At 45.3% G+C, this 21,204-nt stretch overlaps 1 protein-coding gene across 3 annotated transcripts in view; it reads right to left on the bottom strand.

Annotated features, from left to right (window-relative positions):
* The window catches only part of GPATCH8 (G-patch domain containing 8), a 57,540-nt gene extending 36,619 nt beyond the window's left edge, over positions 1–20,921 (bottom strand). The window contains exons 1-2 of one of the 3 annotated variants that reach the window (XM_074162593.1): positions 20,856–20,921; positions 4,231–4,305 (exon numbers count right to left, since the gene is read on the bottom strand). Coding sequence is in view for 1 of the 3 variants with exons in the window: in XM_074162589.1 (XP_074018690.1) it covers positions 4,231–4,305; positions 20,856–20,900 (120 nt within the window). In the remaining 2 variants the exon portion in view is untranslated. The remainder of the gene's footprint in view (positions 1–4,230; positions 4,306–20,855) is intronic. The other 2 variants (XM_074162589.1, XM_074162591.1) reach the window with 2 other exon arrangements.
* Between the last annotated feature and the right edge of the window lie 283 nt (positions 20,922–21,204).

Here is a 21,204-nt window from a genome sequence, read left to right as displayed (position 1 = left end):
ATCGTTCAGCGCTCGGCAGGAACCATACGTCTCTTGAGTGGATTGTAAGCTGTGCTGACTGTGTATCGAGGAATCTATAAGCAAGGATCGGATGCTACTGGGTGAACCCATGCAAACAAGAGGTTGAAAAGATTCCCAAAACAAAACCTATAGCTCACTACAGATGACACAATGAAGACTAGAGAGAAAAGCCAAATAGTAATGCTACACCATTCAGCTTCAAGAAGCACATTATTTATAGCGCTGTCCACATGTGGCTACTGCTAAATGTCAAATCAGCAGCCTCATCAAATGACACTTTGGAACTAGTGGAGTCCACAGATCTGTACAGATATACAGTGCGACACAACCCAGCGCAGCTCCTACAGTCGTCTACAAGAGCCTGCCATCGTCAACCCACTACCCGCTGCCGCCTGAAACCTCCTGGAGTTCAAGGACCTCCTTGTGTAACTGAGCGGAATTAGAGAGAGAGGGGGGGGGGGAAAGGACATTTGTTAGTTACGACAAGGACAAACTAACAAGCTCCGCAATAAGTGGGTGATACAGTCTCGCCTCCGACCTGCGACGGGGACAGCTTGGTTCGAGTCCCTGACACCCTGCACAGGGAAAGGGCTGCTTCTTCACGGGGCTCTCTAAGGGCATAACGTCCTCTCCTGCGTGACCTGTACTGCGGGGACAACCAAAACCAGGAATTCACAGCTACGAGCTTCAGTAAACAAGTGGAAATAAGGAAACTCATGTGAAGAAAATCCGGATTTTATCAGAGCTGCAATACTTTGTGACTGCCCATTTGAGCACCCAAACTCAGTGCACTTAAAATATTTTAAAACAAATGGATGCAGCTTCTTGAATTTAAGAAAGGGTTAAGTGCTCTGATTTTTCAAGGAGACCAGACACCAGTGGTTGCACTGACGTGAACAGCCAGTGGAAGTGCAGCATCTTTCAAACCAGAACAACAAAAAAATGTTATTTGTGGGGAAAAAAAAAAAAAGTACTTGCTGCTATGAAGAGTCCATTGATATGAAATATTTTCTTCAATTTAGTAATGGAAAATAGCTGGCTTCTCATTTTGGCTACGCACATCCTCTAGCTCCTGTCAGCTCTGTTTTCCATAAATGTACTTTGGTTATAGTCGCATGTGTCAGTCCAGACATCTTTGGCCTAAACAAGCTGTACAAAGCAGGATTTCCACAGGAACAGAAATACTAGTTACACTAATTGAGGACACGTTTCAACATTGTAATGATCTGTAGACTCCCAAACCTATTTTTCCAGCCACCTTTGAGTTGCATGCTGTAGCAGTACAGTCAGCACCTCTCAACAGATAATGCTGCAGAGATGGATCTCACTTCAGCGGTGATTGACAAACTCCGAGGGAAACCCTCTGCCCCCTGGGATTTCCAAATGCGTGCTACCTGCCGTCTTTAAAGCCTTTTCATTTTACTAAGGAGATGTGAGAAGCTGCAAGAAGCACATTTAAGAGAATATACTTAAATCCACTCTTCAACCTGTAGAATAACCCAACTTTTAACCGGGAAGTGTTTTGATCCGCTGTTGTTAAACACACCCTTCCCCGCACAAAGACATTTGTCATCCAAACTATTCCCCTTACATAAAGCAAAGGCTCTTGCTCATTACTCCGAGCAGATTCCTTTGGAAAGGTCAGTTGAATTGCTAACAGAGAACTGGTTAAGGATTATAAAACAATTTGTGAATAAATGTTAATATTGCAACTATTTACATGTGTGGTATTTGCAAATTATATACTTGCCCTTCCTCCTTCCCCTCCCAATTGCAGTTCAAGGATGTTGCTCACTTCTCGGTGAGCAAACAGCAGAAAGTACAAAGCAGCAGAAAAAGCAGTGTGAATACCTCCTTCCCAGGGACAAATCTTGCAGGAGAGGTACACCACCGAACTCTGACAAGAAAAACTCGTGTAATTTGCCAATTTAAAAAAGCACACAGATCATTAATAGTGTGGGAACAAAATCATTTTCACGGGTGTCAGGAAACTCGATAAAATTATTTATGCTTTCCAGCTGCAGATTTTAAGAATCAACAATGTACTTAATGAAGATGATGTGAAAATTAACCTTAAAAGTGACTGGTTTGTTTCTGACTGCAGTTTCTGACACCAGGCTTCTTCGTGAAACCAAAAAAACACCCCATACAGCAGCTGTAGCTTTTAAATTCTGGGGCTAGCACATGAAGCCAGCTCAAGTGTGCTCTGACACAGACCACAGCTGATGTGACAATCCGTTTACTGAGTTCTGTGACTCCTTCCAAGAGTTTAATGTCCCGTATTAGGGGTCTTGCAACTCAAATGCTTGTTTCTCCTATTACAGGCAGAAGAAGAGTGAAGGAAATTGGACTTTAAAGTAATAATAATTGGAAGTTTTAACTCTTTCTCCTCCCAAAGAGGTAAGCCATTCTCTTGTCTCCTCCATCAAACTGTTCGCAAATTTAACCATAAGGCTGAACTGTAAATATTAAAACCCACCAAAAAGTTTTAAAGATTAAAAATGTCCTGACGTGGGTGGTGAGATATATATGAATAAAATATTACAGCTGTAATTGAATTTAATTTTTCTGCCGCAGTTCAACATTAGTCAAACCGCAATAAAGCATTAAATCTGCACTGGGAGTCTCAGTGTCCCTGCTGTTGGGTCCAGTGCGCTCGTCCCCGTTTTACACGCTTCCGTAGGGCTCACTCCCTCCAGAACACCCGAGAGATCTCATCCGTCACCACTTCTGCTCCTCTCTTTGGGAAAACACTTTCAGAAATCAGATAACCAGTCTAGTCTGTAAGTAGTATTTGAATTATTTTGAAATGCTAATTTCCAGCGTGGCACAGAGCAGGCTACCAACAAGTATTTCTCATTAGATTTGCATAAAGGAAACAAGCTTGGCATTTTAATTAAAATCCCCATATCACAAGGTAAGGTTGAAGTATTCAGGAGAAGATTGAATACGAATTCCCATCTCTGCAGCATTATCTCATGCGTCATCAATTACTGCCATGCCTAAATCTAGCATCATGCCAGCACATTAAGACAGTAGGTACTATATGCAGTGTTCACTGGACCAGAAGAACAGAAATAAGAAGGGGGAAAGGAAACCCTAGAGAAGAAATTAAAAAAGGCAGACCGTGCAATACAAACCAGATCATGGCTGCTTAGCTAATATGGGCCAACTGCTGCGGAAGAAAAATGTCGAACACCCCAAGTTGTGTAAATTTTTGGTAAACATCTAACACGCACACAAACACACACAACACCAACCTACACACGAATGAAAAATATATATAACGATCTTTTGCTAACGCTAAGTTTCTTCTAAGTGCAGACTAACACGAAGAAACTTTAACAGAGAATTTCAGTTATTAATAGGGAAAAGAAATACTTCAGAAGCACTTACTTAAAAAAAAAATCTGATCTTAATCACACACCACTAAGTGACCCTCGATAATTCACTATATATAAGTTTTTGTGCTCTGGTACTGAAACTGCAAATGAAACTTAACTAAAGCTAAATGCCCAAGTTCGGGCCAGTTGAGGTTGAACAAGCTCTCGTGCCCAAGACTAGCGGGAGCTGCTTTGCAAACAGAAAAAATTAAAAGCTCCAAAAAGCTTAAAAAAAAAGTAAAACTAAACAAAACTTAATTTTTCCCCATCTTATGGCTGTGTCCTCCATACCTAATTCAAAGCAAAGCGATACTTTAAAGAAACTCAGGGCGCAGTTTCAGATTCATGGGGAAGGACTGCTATACTAATACTGTAATGCATCCGTGTTTCCGTACTGCCAGGTGTAATTCTAGCACCTTAACACACCAGTAGTTTTCCAAAAATATAAACTAAGAAAAAAAAAAAAAGGATCAAAATACATTCTACTACAGTATTTCATCAAGTCTGCATAGGAATTAAACTGGTTCTTCAACCAAAAGTATAAAACCTTAACAAAATAAATATCTATGAAAGAGTAATTTCTGAAATATCACGTTGAAGTAAAATTTAAATTCACCTATAGCTTTAGGACAACTTCTTAAAGATTAAATCCCTGGCCCCACTTAGTCTCAGCATGCAATTTACCACCAAAAAAAAAAAATTAACCCTGTACTAACAAAACGATGCCCGCTCCTATCAAATTTGACTGCATTCACATCAAGTACCATCCGATCACGGCCTAATTTTGGGTGGGTTGATGATGCTGATAAGTCTGTATGTGTCTTACCGATTCTATGGGCTTGTCTAGAGACGCTTGCTCTATCTCCAGGTGCCCTTCTTCATATTGGTCAAAGTGATTGCCCTGTAAAAGAAGATGACTGTTAGCTCTAAGGCAGAGAACACGTTCTCAAAAGTCTAGTAGCAACATTCAGGTGTTATATTCCACCTAATTTTGCTAGCAAAACAAACAAACTTATTAAATACAGGCTCAATTCAGTATATAGGTTATAAAGAAAAAAGCTATGCTAAAAACTACACCAATTTGATCATAATCATAAAATATGGCAGTTGGCAAAATATCAAACATTTACGATGACAATATTTTGAGGTTTATTTCTTTAGAAAGACTACGAAAATGCTGACCATAAGCACCAGTGCCAGCCTTAAAACGCCACAGGACAAGCAGCAGAAGGAATTGGCCCCACCACCACTATAAAGGGGGTTTTGTTGCCTTTTCTCTTTTAAAGAAGGGGGAGGCTTTCCTTGGAGCAGAAAACCCAAATTGCTTGAGGCATACATATAATTTCACACACCTTAAGTCAACAAAACCCCACAGTGGTACCAAAGGAAACCTCTCCTCCTGCCCACAGCATTTGGTCATGGTCTGGAGTAGCCCTTCCCTTGAATCCAGGCGCAGTGAAGCGTTAATGGGAATGATCCCCGAGCACGCAAAAAAGCCGTTAGTTTGAACCCCGAGCAGCCCCCCCATGGCCACACAAGCACATATGGGGGCACAAAGAATGCCGGGGTGCACACGCAGAACTGCTTCTTCCAGACGTACCAGCTTAGAGCATTTGTGAGCACAGCACCAAGAACTGCTACACTAAAAGTGCCAGGACTGAGGAAAGAGATGGACCAGGAGATAGACAGGGAAGTGCATTAATAAAATATGAAGACAGTCATACAGCAAAAAAAAAAAAAAAAAAAAATACTACAAAGAGCGATAAATCCAAGCACTTCCTTATACTCCCATGAAACATCTTTAGTCCTACAGCCTGGCCACGTACAGTGAGTCCAGTGAATAGGAAAATGAAAGGGGACCATTATTATGGTGTACTGTGCCCATCACACCCACCTGATTGCTGATTTGTGACAAGGGCAGCCTCTCCCTGACTCAACGGAGCCACCGTACACGGTACAACCCACAAACGACAGAGACTAGAGCCGAGCAACCCTCCTCAGGCATCTCCTACAGCAAAATTTAATATTTCCAGGCTTTTGCCAAGAAATTAAGCATACAGGACTCATGAGGTAGGAAGGGAAATCGCAGTCTGTCCTCCAGGATAACCGTTGGTGCTGCAGCAGCATCAGTGTGAACAGCCATTTCAGGGAAAAAAAAAAAATAAAGAAATCTCTGTTGTAATTTCAGAGGTTTCTGAAACCTCAAATTCCTGAAATTGCAAACATGATGAGCCATTTTTGGCCATTCAAGAGGTCCATGACATAGCACTAACACCCGCCATCACCAGCACAGACCTAGAAAGCAAAAAATCTGCCTTTCTAGCGGCGAACTCAAAAGCAAAGAGGAGAGATGCCCACAGCTGAGATTAGCACAACAGCCACTGAAGTGGGTGGTTTCAGCAGGCTCCCCGCTACGTTCCCTGGGCACTGCTCAGCATCACAGCCCTGTTGAGACCCCAGGAGGTGCTGAAGCCTGGGCTGTCACCCCCTGTTCCCTTCCCAGCCCCGTGGTGCCACCAAAATCCTTCTGGCTGCTCAAGAACACCAACCACCTGGCAGTTTTTATTCACATCTCGGCTCCACGATGACTTTGAGCAGGAACAACCAGCACCACTGCCAAGAGAAACATGTCGCTCTCCCCCTTTCTACCAACACCAACTTTTCGTTCTGCAAGAATTTTAATGAAAGCCAGCACATGAAAGAGCGAATGAGAGTTGTAACGGACTGCCTGTTGGAATTGTACAAGCCAAGCACCAGGCTCCAAAAATCCTCTGGAACGAGCGTTCGGATCCAGTGATGCAAATCTGCAAGAGAGCATCTTAACAAAAACCTGGTGCCAAGAGAACGTGCTTTGATGCTGGTGCCCCAACTGCCAGCCTGTACATCATCTGCTGTCCGCAGCCGTAATTCACCCAGGCCATGCTCTGCTCCCGGGAGGCTGCTTTCCCACGGCCTCTCCAGAGCAAATTTGGGGCTTTATCTGCAGGCAGGCATCCGCTCCCACCCTTTTTTTTTTTTTTTTGGACAGCCTTCAAGGAGCAAGCTGAAGGCAGCCTTACCCTGCACACACAGTCATCAAGCTGCTTAAAAAGGGTAGTAATTCTTGGAGACGGACAGAGGGTAGATGTGCAGAGCATACATGTGTGTGCTGTGAAGTCAGGGAGCCCAGCAGGGAGGAGACAACATAAAACCTGCCTCGGCGGCACAAAGGATGCAGCCCAACCTCCCAAATAGTAGCACCCAGGAGAACAAAAGCAGTCCGGAGTGCCCATGCTGCTAGTTTGCACTGTTGACCAAACTCTAGCAAAAACACGTCACTAAAACTTCATATATAAAAATTAAATCCCTGTAACATTTAGTTAACAAACACTTGAAACACTCTCAGGAAAAACAAAGACATATTTCCCCCACCACCACCACCCAGTTTCACAATGTGATTTGCTGCCTGCAGATATTGCAGAATATTCCAAATAAATTACCTGGAGCTGGCAAAATATTTCTGCCTACTCACCATCTCCTTTGGCGCACCGCCTGCCAAGCCAGTGAAAATTGTTTTTACAAAGGCGAGGGTCAATTCCCATTTGAAAGCAGGCCTTGCTGATTCGAGGCTTTGCAGCTCCATTTTCCTGCGCTTAAAAACAATGCCTCCTCCCAGAAACTATGCAAAAGACTGAACACTCACCACGTCAGGCAAATGCAAAGATGATAAAAAGCAAACAAAGCTATTCTCTTTAAGTTCCAGTGATCCCACTATTATCCACTTCATATATTTTTGGGGGTTCTTTTATATATTTATATACTTTTTATTACTTACTTTGGGGGGTTTTATGAGTAACGGGAGTGGGGACAGGTTGTTTCGTTTTCCAAAATACTAGAGCTTTCCAAAGAGTCAGGGTGTTTCCCATCACCTTGAACTCCTGGGTGGACGGGAACAAGCCCTGGTGGGATGCTGACAAACCACTGGCTATATTGGGAAGGTGACTGTTACAGACTGGGTAATTTAAGGCATCAGAATAACAAAGTGTCCAAACTGAACTAAAATACTCATCACAGAGACCGTTCTTTATTTATCAATACTTAAAGCAAATGATAAAAGAAATATTTTCCTTCCACTATAAAGTAGCTCACCCTGAGAAAAAAAGCAAGGAGATAATAATCCAACAGTCACACTGAGGTCAAATTTATGAGCGCGTTCAACCTAACGGTGCCTAATGAGCAAGAAGAAAAATGGTTCTCGCTTCTAGGGCCCCGACAAACAGCTTGTTAAAGCATTTGTCTGCTGTCGTGGCCATCACAGGCCTCTTGGAGCTGGGGCTCCGTGGGGCTGGAGGCAGCACTGTCTGTCCCTCTCCTTCCTCGTCCCTGCAGCTGGCTAAGGAACAAGTTGGGGGGAATTCCATCTGTTTTCCTTCTTTTCCCATCCTTCAGCCTGGCACATCGAAGGGATCCATAGAGCATTTCTGTTTTGCTGTATCTTAAGACAATGAATCAGAGGAAGACAAAATACTTTAACATTTAAATCTAACAATTAATTAAAGCCTAAATGTTGAATCTGTTAAGAATAAACTACATTTCTGGCAAACATGAGCCGTAAGCACAGACCACATTTTAATATGATTTTGATCTGTGTCTTCTGCAGAGTTGAGGGATGTTTTCCTCTTCAGAGGAAAGCTTTAACTGAAAAGAATTCAATCCCTACAAAATGGATACCAGGCCATAAAACAACAGCTGCATTAAAACCAGTACTATTCAAAACCTATTTCCAAACCTTCTTCCCTGTGTGGCTATTACGGAGATACAGGACGATGCTGGCCCTGCCATCTAATGACAAAGTGTCCACCTCCTCCCTTGGGGGAGGATTTCAGGGCTGCCCTTCTCCCTCCCATCCTCAGCCCCTCCATTTTAAACTGCCTCTACCAGGATTCCTCACTCCTGCTTTGCAAAGCACGGTGTGTTGTGCTGCTTATATCACTTTCTTAGAGATGCTCCCTCCCTCCTGAAACAGCAGGGCAAATAAGATGAGAGGCTTCCACTTAAGCATCATTTATTGCTATCACTTTGTGCTACAGCAAGTGCTCCAACACCAGGTGCTTCACTACAAGCATAATGAAATTCATATATTTCACTACTCGGATGAAAAGCAAGGACAAGCCTCCAACATCTAAACCCTCCTTATATATACACCACACACACCATTTAGTTTCCCAGATGCATTCATCTCCAGAAGCCAATATGTTTGCGATTTGTAATTTTTTGTGTAATATCATCTGAACTTTGGCTAACGACCCACTCTGGTTACTCACAGTCACGCGTCCTCTCCTCTCCCCTCCACTTTCCCGTTGTTTGATCTTCGCCTGAAGCTCTTTGCCAAACCTTACATCTTGGAGCCCTCACACACTTAACCGCTGAGTTATGAACACAGCATTTGAAAAATCAACTAACAAAAGCTGCCTCCACACAGGATTTTAGACCCTTATTCTCCCTTATTTGGATGGTAAATACTTCAGAGCTCTGGCCCAACAAATGCTATTTTCCAAGATTAAACATAAGAGAGTCACTGCATTTTCTGAAACAATTCAAGTTAAATGGCTTGGGGGAAAGAATATCCCTGTTTCTCTCTCACCTGTAAGGTCCTTCTCCCTCCCTCACCTGTAAGGTCATTCTCCCCCTCTGTTCTGCACTGGTGAGGCCATAACTGGAATACTGCGTCCAGTTCTGGGTTCCCCAGTTCAAGAGAGACAGGGAACTACTGGAGAGAGTCCAGTGCAGGGCAACAGAGATGACGGAAGGATTGGAGCATCTCCCCGATGAGGAAAGGCTGAGAGAGCTGGGACTCTTCAGCCTGGAGAAGAGAAGGCTGAGGGGAGACCTTATTAATGCTTCCAAGCATCTAAAGGGTGGGTTGAAGGAGGATGGAGCCGGACTCTTTTCAGTGGTTCCCAGTGACAGGACGAGGGGCAACGGGCACAAGCTGGAACATGGGACGTTCTATTCAAACGTGAGGAAAAACTTCTTTCCGGTGAGGGTGCCAGAGCCCTGGAACAGGCTGCCCAGGGAGGTCGTGGAGTCCCCTTCTCTGGAGATTTTCAAGCCCCACCTGGATGCAGTCCTGAGTGATGTGCTCTGGGCAGCCCTGCTTCAGCAGGGGAGTTGGACTAGAGGATCTCTAGAGGTCCCTTCCAACTCTGACAATTCCGTGATTCCGTCCCACACATTGTAGCAGTGAGATCCAGTCAGTATAATTAACAAAAAATTTAAGAACTTAATCACACTTTCATCCCAAAATCTTTAGCAGCCAGAATTGTTGCCAATGAATGACTCAGTGCCAGTGATGAAATGAATTTGTTGATTTAAGCCCATTTATCAGTAAGTTTAGTATCACAGAATCAATTCAGTCAGTTCCCCCCCCACACGAGCCACCTTCTCATGAAGGTGGGCAAAGACAATGCATCAGAGGACACACAGATATTAGAGATATTACACCTTTTAAAAGGATCTTCACAATTACAAGGCAGAAGAAAAATACGCTGTCTCCTTCCCTCTCACCCCCCCACAAGGGTGCATCCAAAACCAGACCCAACTTCCAAGCGGGGCATTTTCCAAGTCACCTACAGCATCATCGACACAAGGAGGAAAGAACGAACGATGGATTCACTTCAACTGCTTCAAGGCTATTAGACCTCCCTGGATATTAATTACTGGATGGCTCTTTCCAATCTGTCCAAGCACAGAGGATATTAAGATGTCAGCGCGCAGAATACATTCCATATAGTGAGCATTCCTGATGGGAATTAGTGGTTTCTTTTATGAACAGCCCTGAGTTACGGTTCTTTTGAAATAATACACGGATAAATGTGGCAGTCTGCGTCTCAGTAGCGAGGCCAAACCTTGAAACGCGGCTCTTGTGCAGAGACAGGAGGAAACTACAACAAAGGAGTAGGATAATGGAGACGGGGAAGCAACGGTTTTCTTTCAGAACGCCTTCATTCAGCTGCCCTGGCAGTTACTGCTCAACAGGAAAGCTCAGTTACACCAACGGGATTATTAATACGATAGAAGGTGATGTAAGCTACAAAAACCAACACAAGTCAGATACGACGAGCTTAGAATGAGAATACCTGGGGAAAAAGCTGCTCCACAAGTCACAGGGACGATGCCTTCAATGGTGTGAACGGAGTAAAATAAGAAATAAGGCTCCAGCATAAACCCCCTGTGCCCAAGAGCACTGAAACCAGTGGTGACTGGGGAGGGAACACAGAGTGCGGTTGCCGAGACGTCAAAGCAGAAATAATCTATTTATGTCCATACTGAATTTCAGGACCAGCCTAGGAAGGTGCACAGAAACACGTGTTTCCATGACCGTGCAGATAACAACCTAAAGGAAGTAATTTTGCAGAAAAGCCTTGCTTATACTTACCAGTGTTATTTCTTAAATGCACTGGAAAAGAGCACAGCATGATCATGATTGCTTAACTGCACTTGAAAAGAGCCCAGTGTGCTCCTTAGATATTCAAAAATTAGTTTTACACTGGTAGAATACCAGAAAGAGACTCAAAAAAATACCATTTATATTGCATTTACTTTAGAAAATGACATTTTAAAACACTAGAGCAAATCAGCACCACTTGTGCATATTCTACTGATCCATCAATTCAATCAATAGACCTTTAACTCCCCAAAATAGTAAGTCAAGCCATAAAATTCAGGGTTGTTACCCACAAGTGCCACTTTAAAACATTTAACCAAGCCCACTACCCATTCCTGCAAGCTCTGAAGGCATTAGGCTGTAAACCAGCAGCTGGGCCACTAGGAATATCTAAAAAGAGAAACGAGGACCCACAAAAAAGGTCATTTTCTAGCGCAGATAAAGCCACGGCTAACAAAAATCAGAGAGTATTTGGCAGTGCCCTCTGGTCTCTGCTCTCGCGGCTGGAAAGCAGAGCTGGCATCCTGGGACGGGGCAGCATGGACATGAGGTCTCAATGGTTGAGAGCAGGAAAGTAAAGCAGCATCTGAACGCGAATGAGCAAATGCCACCTCCCAAAAATCCTGGCTGCCCACACCCATACGGTGCCTTCACGGATCAAGAGAAAAGAGACAGTTATTCCAAAAGCAAATAACCTATTTGAAAGGAGGAGACTGAGCAGCTACAAGACCTTTAGGAGGACAAGGCACCTTAATGTCTATGGGCTGTTCCCAGAGACGGCTGAACAGCTCCTAGCCCAACTCTTGGAAGCATCCACCTCCAGGACACCCTCGGGAATGCTGCCCAGCACCGGTGCGGTGGCCACACAGGACAGACACCACCGACCACTCTGCGAGGACCCAACAGAGCACCAGGCTCTGGCCTAACCCAAAGACTAGGTATTTCATCAATTGACATTCATCTCATTTTGTGTTGCATTTTTTGTCTAGTTCTCTTTTTAAAGATATCTCCAGACCAGATGGGCCAGTTCTGCAGAGCCCCGAGCTGGCCTGTCCCACCTCTTCGCGCAGCGCCTGAAGGTGACACTTGCCACCAAGGGCAGCTCTAGGGATACAGAGGGGCAGAGACAGGAGAAGAGACACCGAGTCCGGGCAAGGATCAAATACGAAAGCTCTAAATAACAAGGTCTGATAGTACTATCTTTTATTTTGTTTATTTGTGGGGCTCTATCATGTGTTAACCTCACCAGTAAATTTCAGCCAACACAGATGGGAGAGGGAAGGTGTTAAAACCAGATCCAGCTCACCAACACTAATTAACTGTTTATTACACACAATGAAAACCTAACAGGTTTATAATTTCTCCGCAAGACCCATACTGCCCTATGTACCCTGACTGCCATCTCAGACAGTAATTTATGCTGCCCTTTTCAGCTAAGCAGGACCTGATGACTCTATACCGTGGAAGATCTCCAAAACGTAATTGATGCAGACAACCGTGCTGATGTTTAGAAATCCATCCGGAGAATTGAAAAACAACTCCAGGAAAGCGTAGCTCAGGAGTGTTTCTTGAATATTCATTATGCAGCCAGAAGAAAATACTTTTTTTTTTTTTTTTTAAGACCAACACGCACCTAGAAGATGACTCCAGCCCACCCTGCTCGCACTGGAAGCTTCCTTGGATCATTTTAAAGGCCATGTGGTTTCTCAAAACTAGAACTATAAAAAGCGATACAAAGGCAACTTTGTACTGGTACTTGGAAAGCCTTTGTTAACACTTCCCAGAACAAAATCATCCTTTTTCCAGTTATTCCCTGTAGTGACTCTAGAGATGCAAAAAACCCCCCCAAAAAAATCAGTTATCCTTTCCTAGCAACAGAGAGGTAAAGCGTTCAAAAAGGACAGCAAGCGTTCTCATAGCCCTCCCCATGCTATAAATGGCTTTCCCAGTCCCTTACCTGTAAATAAGCAATAAAAGTGGGTAAGGAAGGACACTGCATCTTCACACCCTCCAAAATAGCTTAATATTTACAGGCAACATTTTGAGAAAGCTGCAGCAAAACCTCATTGTAGGCAAACACAGGCGTCAATTATTTTGAGAGTACTTAAAATGAAAATCCTCTCAAGTCAATACAACAAAAGCAATCACTTAAGATTTGGATGTGAATTTAAATTGGCAACTTTTGAAAGAAGCACCTTGTAATTACACATTGAGGAGTTGATGGCACCTTTTGTTTACCAAACTAAAAGTTAATTTTGATGGCAAAGCTCTAACTGTTAAGTCCAAAAACACAGAGGAAACACCCTCGAGAACACATTCAAGGCTACTCATAGGTCAAGAGCTTTAAACCAGGAAAATGTGCATATAAACACCTAGTTAGAGCTGTCCAATTAAAAACACGTTCTACAGTTGAGAGATAAACAGCTTGTACAAGGAGTGGAAGCCAGAGGCAGGTCCCTGCTTCGCTGTGCTTTGCATACTTTGGCACCAAACAAGAACAATTTAATGTCTTTCAGATTCCTTCTGCCGCTACCAACGCCAGCTGTAAATCTGTTCCAGCACACGAGCGATGCTGTTCAGTTCTTCAACGCTTCCAGCGACTGCACCGAAAGAGTATTAGCACTGCTCTCACTCCCCCAATTTTCTTTTAGCTATTTCTTAACACACCTCGATGCAGGAGATGCTGCAGCTTCCAGCACCTCCATCTTCATAGACTTTCAAACGAGAGACAGAGAAAACACCCCGATGGGATAGGGTGCTAGTCATTTAATATCTCGGGTATCATTTATTTACCACCACAAGCTTCCAAGCTTTCATAGTATGGTCTTTTTTTTTTTCTTACTATAGTAACTTGTTAAAGGATTGTTTCTAAACCAAAATGTCACAGAAAACCTCACTCAGGAGCACGTTATGGATTCAAACTTCTAATTCATTCCATGAGACTTGGTACCGTTCAACATTTTTATCAACGACCAGAGGGGAACTAGAGCAAATGCCATCTCAGTTTGCAGATCACGAAGCCCCACAAACGGCGAGCAGCCACGTGGAGAGCGTGTTTGTCCAGAGATATCTGACCTGCTGAAGAGTGGCCTGAACTCGCTCACACCAAGCTTGTTGTCCCAGAGCCCTGCACAAACACCCCCGTGGCACAGGGCTCTGAAAGCAGCAGAGATCCACGTTACAACCTCTCAGCGAAACAGATAAAAATACAGTCCAAGGGTGTGTAACAGAGGAACAGAAAACAAGAGTAAAGTAGTAAAGAAGATGTTTATCTCTGTATGTTATACAGAAGGGGGCCTACAGGAGAGCTGGGGAGGGACTCTCCATCAGGGAGTGGAACAACAGAACAAGGGGGAAGGGTTTTAAACTGAAAGAGTGGAGATTGAGATGAGATATTGGGAAGAAGTTCTTTGCTGTGAGGGTGGTGAGAGCCTGGCCCAGGTTGCCCAGAGAAGCTGGGGGCTGCCCCATCTCTGGAGGAATTCAAGGCCAGGTTGGACGGGGCTTGGAGCAACCTGGTCTGGTGGGAGGTGTCCCTGCCCAGGGCAGGGGGCGGCACTGGATGGGCCTTAAGGTTCCTTCCAACCCAAACCACTCTGTGATTCTATACAAGACTCCTCTGTGCAAGTCTTCAAGTCTTGGCAAAGATGGCAAAATGCCCTAGAATAAGAGAATTCAGAGATCAGACCACAAGGCTCTCAAAAGAGGTGAGGACTGAGACAGAAATGTTATATATGCCCCCACATAAGAAGAGGCAGTGCACGACGGTGCGCATTGCCATAGCGGAGAAGGTCATAACAAGAAACAACAGCTAAAAGCTGAAAATAGAGAAATCTAGACGAAAAAATAAAAGGAAAATACACCTTTCAATGGCCAAACCACCAGAACAACCTACAAAGGAAAATGTTCACCATCACCAGCTGTCAAGAGAAAGAGATACTGCAGCCAAACACGAATTCCTGGGCTCAAAATTGTGTCAAATGACAGAAATCAAAGAGTAAGTGATACCTGGATATTCAAAGCAGACATCCTAATATCAACTTCTGGCCTCAGAACTGTGAATGGCTAAAATCTCAACCGAATTAATTGCTCATAGAGCTGCCTGAAGGTGGAAAGTACCAAGAATGACTATGGGTTTCAAACTACGGTAGAAAAAAAGCATATGTCAACTGAGGAAATGCTGGCCAAGAACTGCAATAATGCTTGTTGATCGGATGAACTCCTCAAGTCCTACATCCCCACACAGCGGGTGTTAGCAGACTAGTTAAGAGGGTTTGGGTTTGTTTCAGAGGGGGGAGACTAAGCAGAGATAGCTCAGACATGGTTTGTGGGACTGTAGAATAAAGCATTTCCTTTCCTATTCATTACCTACAGCAACAGGGAACATCACTGCATGAGAGAACAGGAGTGACAAAACACAGAGTATGGAAAGGTACAACCAAGAGAGGAAAGGAGGTTTCTGTAAAATTAACTTACCACATGAGTTCCAAAAATTCACAGAAGTTCAGATTCTCCTGTGATCTTCTAAAAATGGAACCAATGCCATTTGATCTACTTTTTAATGTGTTTTCTCCTCCCTTCCCTGCTCACACAGGCAGGCAAAAAAATCAGTCACAGTTCTGACGTTCCTGCTTTTCTCAACCAAGAGGTCAGCACGTCTTGCCAAGGAGGTAAGAGCAGTATTCTTCCCGTGCTGAGCCAGAAATATAACCCTAATCTAATGATAAATGAGGATGTCTAAACAATAATAATAGATTTTAGAACATCTAAGATTAATCCTTAAATTAGAAAACACGCCACCAAAAGGGGTTACCTCCTGGACTGCTCTCAACTACATTCGTCAAAGGCAAATTCATGCACCTGTATCAGAAGCTCAGGATGACATATTCGTAGCAACTCCAATCCTTTTCTTTCCCTCGTTCCCCTACATTAAGGTTTTCTTCTCCCAATTAGTAAAAGTAGGCAAAAGAAAATGACCCTATTTATTTCCTTGCAACACAGAGAAACGCCATCGACTTACTCTGCCACGTAACCCAGGAGCAGCCATGGCCCGCTGAAGGATATAAAAATCAAATACGTTTGCCCTAGGCAGCACCTAAGAAATGAACTGAAGTTGAAGCCACTGACAACACGCACTCATTAAAAGGACAGATTTTAAAACTCCACGCTGTCGGCCCAGATGCCCAGTAAGCCGGACTGCCTAAGCTGCTTGGGAACAAAACTTAACCCTGACATTCTGCCAATTAAAAAGCATAAAATCCCCATGGCATCAGCGCTCAGCTCAACCTGCTGGAAGCAGCAGGACTAGAAGCACAAACCAGCCAGTAACAGCGATGTGCTCCGTTAGCTCTTTGAGTCCTCCTGCAGGGGGGGGGAACCCCCGCCTATCTTCTTGGCCTAAGCATGAATACCAGAACCGAGGTTCAGACTGGCCACGTTTCAACCCAGTTTAGAAAACCAGGCATTTCTGCTTGATGGAAACGTTGTTCTATTGTACAGACTATACAACAAACTAAAAAAACAAGAGACAGAACAGTTTGTGTTCCGTCTGGCTAATGATGCAAGTAAGTGCAATGTACGTAGGAAGAGGAAATTATCGTACACATATACACATATGGCTGGTAATATTTCTGCTTCAACAATGAAAAGGAGAAAGATATAGCAACAAAACATTTTCTTAACATCTGTGAGTAAGCAGGAGCTCCACTGGATTTCAGCGATATGGAGACATCCAGAGTATTCATTCTTTGAGCTCAGTATTGTTAATCTAAAGGAAAAAAAAAATGTAATTACACAAAAATAACACTAAAGATCTATTTACTTATTGCAGCAGTCTCATGTATTCACACTGCTTTCAGGAATGCTTTTAAAATACTCTGTTAGCATAGTCGACAGCTTTCTTTCATAATTACTTGGAGTTACAATGGTTCACAAGTTTGTCTCTGCCGTAGGGAAGCCAGTCAGTCAGAGACGGCAGAGGCAGACAAGTGACAGACATCCCTGCGACAGATAAGCAGTACGATCTTTTAACCAAAGGACTAAGCTTGTCAGCGGCCCACTCAAAAATAACCCCTCCTGTAATGGAAAAGGGAAAAAAGGCTGGGATTTATTTGGGTGAGCCATCCAGCAGACTTAATTTACTATTTCAGAGCCTAAAGAGAGGAAAGAGAGAGAAGGAAGGTCAGTAATATCCCTCCTCCTTCCGTAACTCATTTCTCTGCCTAAAGTCTCCTGAACAAACTGGTTGTGCCCTGGTCAGGGAAAGATCAAGTATTACTGGGCAGAGCAAAGCAAAACGCCTTTCACTGGAGCTGCCCTCAAGTTCAGCACCTGCAAAATGCAGTCAAAAAAAGGGGCTTTCCCTTGAGTTTTTCTAAGGTTTGGGAGGATACAGCAAAAAAAGAGAAGAGGGTCTATGCTCTTTGTGCAGCTTTTAAAGCTACACAGCACAGCAAAAGCAAGACAATCCTATAAAAAAAAAAAAAAAACCAAAAGCCTCTTAATCACCTTATTGCAGCGATATCCTCCAATGCCATTTCCTGCTCCTTTGGCAATTTCAACTTTCAAACCATCCTTAGCTTTGAGGTTCCTTCCACCCTACCACAGAGAAGACTGGGAATAATTGCCGAGTACATAATCTTTCTCCTCCCACTCCATACCACTGCCTTTACCCTTAAGGATGTCCGACCTTCTTATCCTTATACCAGCTACTCTTTCCCACATGGCTACTTATAACCCCCTGATTGTGTCTTCATTCCCTCTGCAGCTCTCCTTATACCCATCACATCGCTCTGGCTGCAGTTATGGGATGGTCCCCCCACTCCCTCTCATTTTTCCAATCCTCAGTTGATCCCACTGCTCCACAATCCCTCTCCCCTTGTCATCTTTATTACGCACTTCACACCATTCCTACCTTCTTTTTCTTGGCTGGTTTAGGTCCTTTCTTTCCTGAACCCATTTCCCACCAGTGCCGTAGGTTTCCATTCCTGCCTTCCCCGATCGCACTGAGCTTCCTTTAGCCGGGCACAAGGGAGGAGAAAATAGCTCTCAGCAGCTCCCTCACCTTTAATCCACTTCTCCCCAGCATATCAGCAGCTCAGAAACCTGAATATCACCTCTGCTAACCCCGCGCTGCCAACCTCATCTCTCCCCTGCCCACATCAAGGCTCGCCTCGCACTCTCGCCAAACTAATCCTCCCAAACCCAGAATCTTTCCAGTTTCTTTCCAGAAAAAAGGCTGGTAACAATAAAGAGAACTCTAAAACGTGCCTTTTTTTTTTTTTCCTAATCCAGTGACTCTCTTCCATTAGCCACATCGCTAATCCCAAGGCATCTGCCTTTCTCCCAAACAGCTAAAAAGGTTCCTTTGACCCACACGCTTTACTCGTGACCTTTTGTTTCTCTTCCTCTCTCGAGATGGTAACACATCCTTTTACTTCATCACGAAGATTACAAGCAGATCACCCAAGAATGAAATCTGAGGGATCTCTACGGCCTCCCTCCCCCTCGCCACGGCCCATCCATCCCTGCTTCAAGGCATGTAATTTTAGAGCACCATCTCCCTTTTGTCGTGCCTACTCAGGTCTCAGCAGACCAGCAGTAACTCGGGGTCACGTCTGTAGCCGTACTCAGTTAAAGGACAGAAATTTCACCTGCTGAAGCTTAGAATTAAAACCGCTAGAAATTGTGTGAAAAAGGCATTCTTAACACTAACAGAAACACTCCTACAAAGGGAGCCTACGTACAAATCTGTGACTTCACACTAACACAGTCTTATTTTCGCTGTAGTTTGGAGACCAGTATTTTGTAGAGATGATCAAAAGCCGCACGCTAACGGCGGGCATATTTTTACCTATGCAGTACCGTATTTTTACCAAGCACAGCTTAGCGAGCCATTTCCTTTATTCCATACCATAATCTCAAGTGACCACCATCTAAATATAGAGAATAAAGTCCAAAATCTTCTCTGAAAGCAATTTCAATGAAGAAGAAGGAATAATAAGGTTCAAAAAACCTTCCTCCACCAATATACTTCAGAAAAACTATCAGACTGACCACCCATGAGGGATACGTGCGCAGGCGCCTGAGCTCCCACCAACTCGGTGCAACCCTGGCCAAGATACCTGGGCCCAGTCTGCCTCTAACCAGCTCTTGGGTAACTCACTGGTTTCACGTCCAGTCCTCTGCAAGCCTTAACCAACTCCAAACTGTTCTTCCCAGAGGACCGATTCCCCTTTTCCCTCGAAGGAAGCTTTAACGCACAAAATAAAATGCCTTCTCACTGGCAAATTTTCAGGGAGAAAGAAAAGAAGAGACAAGTTACCCTCGTATAAAAACAAACCCTACCTTTTGATTATTTTTTTTTTTACTCTAGCCTATGGGAAGGACAACGAAAGGCTAATGTTTGGCATGGATACAGTCCTAATTAAAAATAGTGCCCTTTCTTAAAGTCAAGGGAAAACAGGGTTGCGACTGGGTTAGTTTCCGAGCGTGCTCTGCAGCTTTTAAGATTTCGGCATGGGGTAATGGAGCCCTGTTTCCTCTCTGACATCACTACACATTCTCCCTGCCTGACCAGGGCAATGACACAGTAACAGGTTTTGCTGCTACAATTATTATTATTTTTTTTTTGCAAAGGGGTTGTCCCACAAAGGGCCAAGAACAAGGACAGTGAGCAAAAGGCACGTGTGAACCCTTTGTGCAACACACGACTACAGAGCTTACCCATTTCTTGGGTATATCCTGCAGTTCCCGACTCGGCTGAGGTTCCCCATCTCTCCCCTTCCCCTGCCAAAGCAAACTTATTACGAGAAATGTATTTTGAAACCCAAGATCCGGCTGGTTCCACTTCCTGAAACAGGAACTTCAGAACCTAATCAGTCCATTTCAGTATTAATTACGACCCATTTTTTCATTTAAGGAAACAAACGATGCAAAGCAACCCCTGCGTTAGGAAGCCATACCTACAGTCCACAGATAAGGTGATGCAAATGGTGCAGTCGGCCACGCTCATACGTGTTTTCTGGTGCGTTTCTAACACAGTTTAATAACGACTTACGAAGCGCGCGTCCCCTCCAACAGCCAGCCGGAACAACACACCGAATGACCCGACTCTTGTCAAGATTGCACCTTAATGCTACATTAAGTAGAATTACGCAAGCTCCGCAACTATCAAGAAAGCCTCCCCGATCTTCAGGTGCAAGGCAGGAGTTTAGGTGAAAAGCGCTATTCCAACTTGGGGTTCCCAAAACAAGAGCCACACGTAAGGGTTCATCAGTCGCTGCTCTCCAGCTGCCCTTATTCTCACTCCTTGTGTTTTCCTTTCTAACCTCGAGACTCTCCCGGGCTGAAGTCAGTAAACAAAATGCCATTGTTTAGGCTTAATGAGTCAATGTTAATTTTCCCATTGTTTATTTAAATCCCCTTTAAAACAGCAAGAGTGGCGTTAATTACGTCGAAATACTAATGCTTTCTTTCTTAGGGCGGGGGGGGGGGGGGGATGTACGACAACGCGGGGGGGCATCTACGAGAAGGAAAAGGCGTTCTCCACAAAGAAGGGAACACTGGGGCACCGGAGAGCCGGGGATGCCCCGCCGGGGTGCCGGGGCTCGGTGGGGGCATCCCGGGGCCAGGGAGGCGGAGGGGGCAGCCCTGGACAGGCGAGCTCCAGCCTAACATACCGTAAAAACGACCGGAAAACCCCCCAGACCGCCGCTACCGCGGGTGCGGGTTACCTCAGTGGGGGGAGCCCCCGCCGGCCCGCTCCCCCCCTCCCCCGCTGCCGCCGCCGTTACCGCTCCGCCGGCCGCTGCCCCCGCCTCCCGCGGGTCACCTTGACAGCCCGCCCCGGCCCCCCGCGCTCCCGCCTTTGTGTCGTTCCCCGCCGCCGCCGAGCACCGGGCCAGCGCACAATGCCCCCGCCGGGGGAGCGGGGGGCGGCCCGCCCCGGCCTGAGGAGGCGGCGGGGGGCCCAAGGTACAGCGGAAGGGGGATGGTCCCTCCGCCCCCCGCGGCGCGGCCGTTACCTGGAAGTCCCTGTCCTCGTTGAAGCGGGAGAACCTGTCCGCCATTTTGCGCCGCCGCCCGGCCCGGCCCGGCCCCGCGCCTCCGGCCGCCTCCCCTCAGCGCCACCCGCCCGCCCCCGCCGCGCCGCGCGTGCGCCGCGCGGCGGGTCACGTGCCCGACGCGGGGCCGCCCCTCACGACGACGACGACGGCGGCGGCGGAGGGCGCGGGCGGAGCGGCGTCCCGCTGCTCGAAGCCGGGCGAAGCGGCAGGCAGCCCGCTGACGGGCCAAGGGTAGCGGAAGGCGACAGGTACCGCCGGCCGCACCGTTAAACCTCTGCCGCGGCCGAGTCGTGCCCCCCCCCACACC

Source organism: Numenius arquata, chromosome 23, assembly GCF_964106895.1.
Source record: "Numenius arquata chromosome 23, bNumArq3.hap1.1, whole genome shotgun sequence".
Taxonomy (NCBI): Eukaryota; Metazoa; Chordata; class Aves; order Charadriiformes; family Scolopacidae; genus Numenius; species Numenius arquata.
Note: the sequence above shows the minus strand (reverse complement) of the source record. Positions and strands in the feature narration are given on the sequence as shown.